Source organism: Montipora foliosa, chromosome 3, assembly GCF_036669935.1.
Source record: "Montipora foliosa isolate CH-2021 chromosome 3, ASM3666993v2, whole genome shotgun sequence".
Classification (NCBI taxonomy): domain Eukaryota; kingdom Metazoa; phylum Cnidaria; class Anthozoa; order Scleractinia; family Acroporidae; genus Montipora; species Montipora foliosa.
In genome coordinates this window covers 48,133,371-48,144,293 of record NC_090871.1, presented here as the reverse complement: position 1 = coordinate 48,144,293, position 10,923 = coordinate 48,133,371, and the positions used below count along the sequence as shown (strand labels likewise).

General features: G+C 41.6%; 1 protein-coding gene across 1 annotated transcript; it reads right to left on the bottom strand.

Annotated features, from left to right (window-relative positions):
• Positions 1–5,136: 5,136 nt before the first annotated feature.
• Positions 5,137–8,528, bottom strand: LOC137997546 (ski oncogene-like). The gene has a single exon (XM_068843604.1). The coding sequence runs from the start codon at positions 7,579–7,581 to the stop codon at positions 5,419–5,421; it is 2,163 nt and encodes a 720-aa protein (XP_068699705.1). The 5' UTR covers positions 7,582–8,528; the 3' UTR covers positions 5,137–5,418.
• Positions 8,529–10,923: the final 2,395 nt, after the last annotated feature.

Sequence of the window (10,923 nt, the reverse complement as noted above, 5' to 3'; positions counted from 1 at the left end):
GCGCAGAAGCTTGTTTGCGCGTGGAGGAAATATGGACTCGCGCATTTAGGTGAGGGCACGTTCCACGTTTGGCACTTCCGATAAAACTGTGTCTTATCTTTGTGCCCTCTTGACAATGCAGACAGGTTTAATGGATTAGCGGGTCTGAGAGAAGTCTAATATTGGATCCAAGTCTGCGAGCCTCTAATGTCTTATCAGAGACGGTTTTTAGATGCGCCAAAAACACTTGTCTCTCGCTCTCTACTCAGGCATCTATTGTCGAATTACATCGTCTGCAAGGGTCCTTGAAATAAAGCCGTTTTGAAAGGATGCAGTTACATCTGAAAGACAAGCAAAGAGCAGAGATGTTAAGCTCTCGTGCGCGGTTTTCTTCCAAAAGCGTGTTACGTGATATTGGGGAGGAGGTTTGAATTCAACGATGGGTTAAAGGTTCAAGAGCTATTTTATTGCGAAGGTCCCGAGAACAATCTCGACTTAATTACCGCCACAACAGCCTGGAAATACGCCAGTTGCGCTGATAAAATCAAAAGAGAGCCGACTCATCTTAAAATGTGTCCCTCGTGAATGGAGGTCAAACTGTCAAGCTTTCCAAGCTTAATTCCAGACTCGGCGACGTCTGCCACCCCAATTGGTCCTAATTAAAATTGATTTGTCTCCCAAAAATAAATCTGGTAGCTAACTCGAGCCGGATGCCCGTGACCTTTTGCAAAATTCGAGCAAATTTCAAAAACATACATTTTAGGACATGTGCGACGGGGAACGTAAGTGTCTGTCATTTTCAGAGAATTTCTCCTGCAGCATTGATCGACTTCTTTTCTGTAAGAAACTGCAAGATTTTAGCATTGATTGCAAGGTATTCCGATATCATTGCATGACAGGAATTTCGTGATTTTCCAAAGCGTTCGAAGGAAAAACACGCCAAAAATTTGCATCTTTCGCTAAAACAATCGGTGCCTGATAATGTAATCCTTAAGAAGCATCAAATTTAAGTCCGATATTGCTGTGTAATCATTTACTAAACCATTTATTTCCTTAATCCGTTCCAAATGTTAAGACCCTTTTCCCCCGGGTCAAAAGTGGTATTTTCTGGAAGAAATGGCTAGAAATCCTGAAAAAAAATTATTTAAACCGTATAATCATAAAGAAAACTCGAGGGTATTTCTGTTAATCTGGCGAGCTTCCGTTTTTGCTGTTTTTTTTTTTTTTTGAATTGCATGAAACCGCATTTTCCAAATCTTCTTTTAACTACTTTTGTTTTGCTGCGGGTTCAGAAAGACGCATTGTAGGGTTTTGTGAATCAACGTGTATAGTATACGAGAATATGAGCACACCGAAATGGCTATTTGGTGAGTAATAAAAGAGTTATTTGATCGAAAGAATCTACCCGCAAAGTGCATACTACGTTCGAACGCTACAGTAGTTCTTTCGTAACACGTAACCAATCAGATTGTAGGATTTTGCATATAGGTATACACCTTATTCCAAAATGGCCGCTGATTTATGTGGATACAAATTGGCCCTTGTTGCCTGGTTCAAGATAAAATATTCTTTTGAATTTTAAGCTTAAGAACGAGGCATCAAGGGCTTATTTGAATAAAAACAAACGAATATTTAAATGGCGGCCATTTTGGAATAAGGTGTATGCCCGAGTTGGTTTCTATATTTCCAGTTTAAACTTTTGGTTTGTTTTGGCTAGAGCCGGAGACCTGTTCAACTCCTAAATGAACCCAACGTGAGGGCGCATTTTAATTAGAAACTCTTGAGCAGTACTTGTGGGGATATCGTTTATCTTGCGATGACATCTTTTCAGTGAGAGGCACTCTGCAATTCTTTAAAAATAAAGTTGGAAGCGAAAACAGTGTGATATTTAGTCCTTGTGCCATTGTTTCGTTTGGCTTTGCACCGACAAGTTTTGTCGGAGTAAAACTGAGTTACTCAGCATAGTTTTCATTTGTGGGAGAAATTGTGATTTCCCGGGCAACTTGATCGACGCGGCTCAATCCTTGCCTTCGATCAGGGTTTTTGGTTCGGGTACTTTCCTTTTCCTTTTCACCGAAAAACATTTCTTTTTTAGAATTTTCCTTTGGTTTTATTTGAATCGGGTCGAGTTTGTGTATCCAACAAGGCTCAATTGGCCAAGGACTTATCTTCGCTCGGGGCGTCTCTAAAGTCCTGGGCCCGAAAATCATTCGCTTTTTTTAAAATGCTCTTCTTTTTGTAAGTTTTTCATGAATATACAAGCAAAATGATTGTGAAAATTGATGATTTAAGATAGGTGCCCATCTTAAAACACCTTGCTTCTGTTCCACCAAGACTGTCATCACCATCATTGACAGTGTTCTTGTTATTTTTCAGGGGCACCCAACGTCAATTTTCGGGAAATATCTGTTTGGAAGACGATTTGAGATCTAGAATTTTCGGAACATTTGTTGTAAAATTCCTTGCTTGCCTGCCTGTCCTAGGATTTCCGAACATCTAAAAAATGGTATAATTGGCCATTTTTAACGGATTTTTACCCTAAAAAGGTCACCTAGAATTTACGGGAGCCTTTTTTCTGGCTGAAATTTTCGAAAAGGTAAGTTTTAATCCCTGTAGTATCGGCTTCACAAATGACAAGGCCGCGCGGGACTCACCGACGAGGAAAGCGTTACCGGTTTCAAAGACGAAGATGAAACAGTTTCTTTCCGTTATATTTGTATTTCAGGAAGCCGACCATATCTGTGGAGCTTGATGGACAGTCATCTAAAATTACTAAAATACTCCGGTCGGAACTGCGCTTGTCAACACTTCAATGGATCTTTAAACAGTCTGTTATTCTGTTATTCTTCACATCGACGCGGCGCGCCGAGACAAGAATTTGGTTGAGACAGTTTCTTCCGCAAACGATTATGCTTCGCCAATGAAGCATTGCCCACTGATAGAAAATCACTTTCACTCCCTGATAAGTAACTCAATCGAGACGCGCCGATTTTTGTTCAGTTCACGTGCAATGAGTGAGCACACGCGTGGGTCTTTGTGAAATTTGTTTCCATGTTGTGTGTCAATTAACTTTTACAATTTACACTTAAAGACATACACCAAGTGTTTTAGCCTTGGAATCCGGAAGAAGTACCTCGCATTTAGGCTTTATATTCTTTATCTCGCGATGGCTCAAGATTGTAATAGAACGAATATTTGAAAAGGCTCGCGGACTCTGCGGACTGAGGGCACATTCCTTCAAGATGGTCCTTGTTCCCAGCGAACCAGCGAAAGCCTCCAGCCTTTTCCTCTCTCCTTAAAAGCCTACGAATGCAAATTGTTTCTAAAGTTCGGAGTTGGGAAAATCAGCATCCCGTGATATTAATCATATGCTACTTTTTCTGTGGTAATCTTTGTGGTCGGGAACTGTGACCAGTGAGAATTTTAAAAAGGGTGGTTTTACACGACCATTGTGCCTTAGGAATGAGAAAAGAAATGAAAACTGGTCTTGATCATGAAGTGAATTTTTATATCACAAGATGCGCCAAATAACCGAACGAGAAGGAGGAGCCACCTTAAAAGAATGAAAATAATGGCGACCTTAAAAGATCTTCGACTCTAACTCCACTTATCTATGATCATTTTTAATTTCATTTTTATCTTTCTCAGACACAGTTTTTCGAGGCAGTGTTAGGGCTAAGCCGAGTATAATACCATCACATCCGGTTACACTCTTCTCATCAGATTTAACCCTGAGTTTTCGATGACAATGCTTAGTCAAAACAACTCGGCCAGTTCCTGGCATGCGCTTCTCGAATTTCGGCTTCCACTATTCCATTTTTATCCTTACTTGGAAAACGTTTGAGGCAATTACGTTTGCAACTGTTATTTAGAAGACTGCGACTCGTAATGCAATAAACGGTTTAATTGACAGACCCAACTAGACTTCATAAATCATCTCTGCACGCCACATATTTTACGGACATGCGCTTTCACATATTTTCGGGATCTTCATCTCAAAGCCTTTGTTAATTGGACCTTTTTATTTGCTCTTAATACATTTATTATTTAGAAAGCCTTAGGTACTTAATAGGAATGATTATATGTACATGTAAAAAAAATACTTTAGTGTTATGTATCTGCGGTATCCGCTGGGTTCCTTGCTCGCGAGGGTTTTGTCTCAAATGCAAAATGTCACTTGTATGAATTAGCAGATTCATCCCTGAAGAAAATGTTTCCTAAATGTGCCTATCTATACATAGGTGCGCGGAAGTTTGGTTTTCATGCTTCAAGCTATGATCAAAATGGTACCATGGCAAATTTTTGCTCTTGAAAAGTAGAGTAGGTCTGCCGCTTTGATATGCTGGTAGCCGGTTTTGTGGGTAATTTTTGCGTTTAAGAAGATGCGGTTCGAATTCTCTTGGTTTAGGGACTATTAAACCTTACCTTTACTCCGTGTTTCAATCAAATAGAAGCCGGTTTTTGCCATGTTTTCTCTGACTGAGCGATTCAAAGAGTGTATTATTCGTATTCTTTTTATCCCGCTGTTGTAGCTTTTTGAAAACCAGCTGTTTTCAGAATGCATTTCATTAAAAAAAGGGCAGACACGCTACAAAAATAACCATTCTTCTTAAATTACGCCTAACTCGGTTGTTTTGAGACTTGATATATCGCTTTTCCATTTAATAACCAAACTTGAAGATTGTTATGTCTACGAAGCTCGGTGAAACGGGATGTAAATATCACTCTATTGTTGTGTAGTCATTAGCTGCTAGCGTTTACGCGCCAGCCGACATTATTTTGGTTTTAGGGTTTTCATACAATAGAGTGCATTGTGTTACCTTAAATCGGAGTCATTCTTAAAATATTGCGTCTATATTCTTTTGGCACTGAAAATGTTTGCGAAGCTTCCACGGCCGCAAAGGCCACCGCCGTCTTAAGCGATTCCACACTCATTTGATCGTTTTGAATGTCCGCTCATTTATCTTTTCAATTTATAAACATCAAGCACTTCTGAGAAAGAGTTGTCTGGCTTACCCAAGCGCCCAAAGATAATGAATGCCCAAATGTAAACACTTATGGCGCCGAAAGGAACTTCGCCTCTGTTTTGCATAGCCAGCCACGCTATTTGGAAACAGAAAACTACGTACTCTCATGAAAAAAACGGAAGACAATACATTTTTGTATATTTTCTTAGTTTATTATCCTGCTAGCTTGTATTTTCAAAACACCTTCAGTCAGTTCTGGCGTTTTGCACTAAGCACACTTACAAAACTAAAATAAATTTTGAGTGAAAAGCAAAAGTTTCATTACATGATCTCACTGATATTTTTCATAATTAATGGTTTTGTTTTAGTGCCTGTTTATACCAGCCTACAATTGAAAACTGTAGAATAGCCTCGTTACTAACAGTGATTTTTCTTTGCGTGCGATTTTGACACTAAAGCGAAGGTCAAGTCATTATTCGTCTCCCGAGCTTTCACTGTGAGTCGAGCCATTGGACTTGCTGACAGTAACTTTGCGTTCATATAAATTTCCATTTGCAATATTCCCCGTTCTGATCACCGATTCCGGATCACGTCTTAGTCCACTATTAACTGCGTACACAAACTGTGAGTTCGTATTACGTAATCTCTGACTGTTAATCCAAGAATGAAACCCTTGAATTTCATTTTCAAGTTCTCTACAGTAAATATCTTTTTCTTCTAACTTTTTTGAAAGGTCTCTGACATCTTGCTGTAAGACGGTGAGGGTTTCTTTAGAGTTCATAGGTAAAATACCTTCCTTTTCGGCTTTATATCGCTTAATTTCGAGTTGGAGTTTGATATTCTTTTCGTTTAAGGTTTCCATTTCAAGCCTGTGGCTCGTTTGCAGCATTCTCGCTTCTTTTTGAACACTTTTGAGTTCTTGCAAGGCTTCTTCCATTTTCTTGGTGTGCTCGCGCTGTAATGATTCCAGTTCCGAGCGCAATTTATTCTTCATTTCGGCCAGCTCTTTTACTTTGTCCTCCGCGTGCTTGCTAAACAAATCCTTGATTTCTTTAGCTAATAAGCTACTCAATTCCCTGGGCGAGGGCATCTTATCGTAATCTCTCTTGCTTGTTAAGCTGGCCAGTTTGCCGTAAATCTCCTCCTCCAGAAGCGCGCTGTCGTTGTCTTCTTTTTCCTCGCTCAGCTTTCTTCTAGGAGGACTTCGTTTGTTACCGGTATCGTAGCCGGTCCATCTTTCGTTCTGTGCAACAACTTCTAGCATTTCTTTAGCCGTTTTTTCAAGCGATCTGGGATCTTTAGTGGACGGCGTTGCCAGAATTTCACTGACTGTGTGAGACACATTGGCGGAGCTCGCTGGCGTGGGCTCCACTTTTGGCACTGGTTTTCTGATTTCCCCATGAAAACCAGCGCGGTGAAAAGACGAAGGGTGAGGGGGTGGGTTGTAAGGGCTATCGCTCGCGAGATACGGGATAGTGTGAGGAGAAAACAGTCTCGCAGGAGAACTTGTAGCTAACAAACCTTGAGTCGATGTTGAGGTTTCATTAGCCTTAATACGTCCATGCAGAGGCGACCAAGGCCGGAACGCAGACCTCCGACACATAATATCCCCATTAGAACTGTTACCGCTGCTATTCCCGTTTCCCACATCGTTGTCACTCTCGCGTTGCTCTTGCGAGTCGTCCACGCGTGCTTTTTTTGGAGTGCTCGCGCCACTGTCGCGCTCGTTCCCGTCTGCGTCATGATCGCTTGCCGGCGAAGCTCGTTTGCACCGCTGTCCGTCTGAGAATTTATTTAACAGCATTTCCCAAAGTTTCTGCACGTGCAAAGTAGGTTGCTCGTTGCAAAGCATCAAATAAAGCCTCCATTTCGCATCGTCGAAGCCCCAGTGACAGGTATGAATTTCACCGGAGGAGTGATTGTGAATCACGAATCTGCGCGGCGAAAATATTCCATCGCAATGAGAGCAGGTTATACATTTTGCGTACGGATCAGTATACTTGTCGATTTCTAAAGTGCCGACACATCCGCCAAAACATTCATGGTACACTTCCAAACTGTCTACGGGAAAAATACGACTCGATCTCCGGGGGACCTCACTCGCGGTCAAGACACCGATCAAACGAAAAGAATCCGTCTTGGAGATGAAACTGGCCGAGGCTGACGACCAAGGTAAAACGCCAGCTAGCTTAAAGAGTTCTAATTGTTGCGACGAGCAGCGGGGACAGCAAATTTGAAGGCGATCGCGGTTTGCGTCTATCTCCTTATTCTCAAAATCCTTTAGGACTTTGTTCACAAGTTCGGTGTAACAAACTCGCTTCTCTCCGCCCGAGCTGAAGCAGGCCAAAGGAACACCGTCGATGATAGTCTCCTTGAATGTGAAACTATCTTGTCCCTTCGGTGGTGGTATTCTCACTGTAAATGTCTTGTTTATCGCAGCTCGAGCATGATCGCTAGACGAAACATAGCTGTGTTTGGCAAAGTCGTCTGTAGAACTCCACGGTTTCTTTGCGGTAGCTCGATTCGCGGTCAAGCCTTTAGGCCCCGTCATGGACTCTGTTGAACAATCGCGGTATTTTTGAAGGATCTCGTCTATGAGGGGGTTGTCTGAACGCGAGAATTTACGCCGCTCCATCACCAAAGGCTAACTTAGCCCAAAATAACTTCCAGAAGACAAGAACGTCTCGCGTGCAATTCGTCTGAAAGGGTCTCTTGGATTTGAGACAGTCGTCTGTTCAAGGTTTACCGCACATGCTCCGTGCGCTTCCTGCATGTACCGTTATTGTTCGCTGTTGATGTGACATTTTAACATGTGACAACGCTATTCTTAGAGTAAAGTTACCAAATTACGTCTGGCAAAGATCGCGGGATTTTTCGCTGTCAGATGATGGATGTCCACTAGGGGTCAACTTGCGCGAACTTCAAACACAGATGAAAGAAGACATGATAAAAATCGCGGATCTTTGTCTGTCAGGTACCGTGGTTCAAGAGGAAATAAAACTCGTATTGGCAATGAATTATTCACTGCTTGGGGTCGATGACAGTGCTAGAACAGCCTGCCGACAAAAACAGCTCAGTTGTCTTTTGTCCGTTCCTGCCAACTTAATCATGGCTTTACCACAATCGACCAATTGCGTGCGTGCCAATCAGACAACAATTTCATCCATGTAAGATGTTGTGTCACGTCTCCGCCACTGTCTAGACAAGATTATTGAGCTGTCTAGACATGTTTTTCGACGTCGTTAAGCTTCGTTTCAGTTCTCTTCGCCGTGTTTTAATCAGAAACACTGGATTTTCCCGCTATATATTGACACCTATCGCAGATATTAAAATCGCCTAGACACACAGTGGATTTTTCTGACCGAGCACCTGATTTTGTTACGGGTTAAATATTGAAGGAGACCACCAGAATTGTTTGCAGGGAAGATCGTACTTGTCGACTGCGATTGCAAACAATGACGGGGGAGGAAAGAAAATAGGCCACAGCTGTCGCCAGAGTTTTCAATAATTTATGACAAGAAGAGAATGCGTGGGGAGGTTTTCAAAGGAGTCATTAAATTTAGTGGAAACCCAATCTATTGTATTTCAAATTACGTACGGTCTCATTTTGTCTCTAAGTCTGGGAGAAAAAAAGCCTTTTTCTTCGAAATATAAATATTCAGATATCTTTTCATGAAATCTTTTTAATAAGCTTTCTGTTCAAGAGGCCTGTTTTAGACATGTACATTCTTGCATCTCAAGAAATTACAATTTTGTGGTTATTTTTTAGCTGTGATCAACGAAACAATTTTTATCTGACGTATTTCAGCGCACGGCTGAATTAGAGATGTACTATTCAAAAAAAGAAATTTCTCCAGTTGCTATAGACTGAAACGGCAGTAAAACATTTATTTGCTGCCCGGTAAGTCCTTAAAGGTACTCACAGCGGCTTGACGATAGCAATTGTATTTCTAGTCTCACCAGCAATATTTTTTATAAACGCAATGAAGCACATGACAGTCGCTGTCAAAACAAAATTAAAAATTCTTTTGTTTCCCTCCCAAAACAAGAAACCACCCTTGACCAAATTGAATTGATGTCGCGCCAGATTTTTCATAATTCGTTTTGGCTTTTTTTGCTCAGCTCAACACGAAAGAGAAAAAGGGAACACAAACTCGATAATGTAGTTTTTAATTTTGCTCATGCACTGCTCACGGCTACCCTGTCGCAAGAGTACTCAAATTGCTCTAAATCACCATCACTAGTGGAAGCACGAAAGAGACGTTCGTGACTTAAAGCCAAAAGCTTTAACCTTTTCACTCCCAGGCAGCAACTTAAATCTTAATTTCTTTAGTCATGAGAAGTTGATGTTGTATCAAAATAATATCCCCTGAGAGATAATAACTCTTCATCTACCTGATAATAAGTTAAGATTGTGAGGAGAATATACGTAATGATCAATCCTGTGAACTTTGCACCCACCGCGGATGGTGATTAGATTCCACTTGAGGAAGGCATAATGAATATTCAACAGCCGCCATTTAATACACAACGCTCCGATGACTTGTTATGACGTTGTGGTAAATAGTTGAAGAAGGCTCGGGAAATCGACTTCCGTTTTCTACAAATAAATTTAGTGAAATTCACATATCCCTCTCTAGCCTGCATAGCAGCCGTTTCCTTTCCTTTTCCAGGCGGAGATCGAACAAACGAGCGATAAAGCGCGCGAGCGACTCAACCCCTCCCCCTACTCCTTATTTTTCGCAATCTCTCGCAGTTTTCGTCCCCTTCGCGAGCCCCTACTCTTACTCTCTGTCCCTCATTTTCTCTTGTGATTGGCTAAAAATTGAAGTCAACCGCGCGCAATTTTAGCATTTACCAAGACAGTTCTAGTTAAGGTCATGTTACACGAGGCAATTTTTCTTGCAACTCGCAACTAAACGATGACGAATAAAAAACCTTTCAAGTTGCAGAGGGGATGTCACACGCAAGCAACTTGTCTCGCAACGTTGCGAAAAGTAGAGGGTCGTTCTACTTTTCTCGCAACTCGCAACGCAACAATTGCAGTTGCAAGATGGGGTGTTACACGTGAATTTTTTTCTCGCAACTTTCAACGCAACGTTTCTTGCGATGCGAGTTGCAAGAAAAATTGCCTTGTGTAACATGGCCTTTAATTAACCGATGCGCTTAAGCCAAGTAACGCATGCAATACACTTAAACAACAGAGCATCTTCAGTAACGATTTTATCGGTAAAGACTTTTGGAAGACGTAGACTAGCTGTCAAAACAATCTGGTCAACAGCGAAAAGAAAGACGTCTGCCTGCTTCCGGAATTCCGGGAAAAATCAAGTTTGGGCTCTTTTGCGCAGATTCGGTTTTTTCTTTCCAATGGAGGCAGTAAACGGCATTCTCAACCCCAGAGCATGTCTGCGCGGAGTCAGTGACAGTGTAAGCACTGAGGTTGAACAAAGCGCCCTCAACTTAAGGAAAATAAGTGCTGGCAAGTACCTGCCTTCAAGCGAAAAACAAGGTCAATTGAAGAGAGGTGTGAGCGCTGTGATGGGGTGTGAAAGATTTCTCGGAGTTGACCCATTTTTTCTGGCCTAAAAGCCAATTTATTTCTTAACACTGAACTGGAAGAATCGTTTCAACACAGCCGTGTACAGTGGTTGTGTTACTGACATAATAAGTCAGTTAGCACCCAGACTCTGCAATCTAATGGAGCGTTAGACGAAGTAATGAAAATGGGTTCACACCAGGAAACAGAAAACTATGACCAAGTGTGGAAGGAATTGGACCCACAACCTCCAGATTAGATCACCATTGCTCTACCGACGTAGCTACAAGGTCAGACGGAGAAATGTTGTTGGTATTCGAGATCATATTTCACAGCAATAAACATGTCCAAGTAGGGTGACCCTAAAAGCCGTAACGGCGGAAAATCGCCCGAATCCTAAAACCCGGAACGATGAATATAGTAGGATAAAGAAAAATGAAG

Bases quoted from the DNA above. Each gene is read 5' to 3' on its own strand.
- LOC137997546 (XM_068843604.1), bottom strand. From the start codon at position 7,581: ATGGAGCGGCGTAAATTCTCGCGTTCAGACAACCCCCTCATAGACGAG.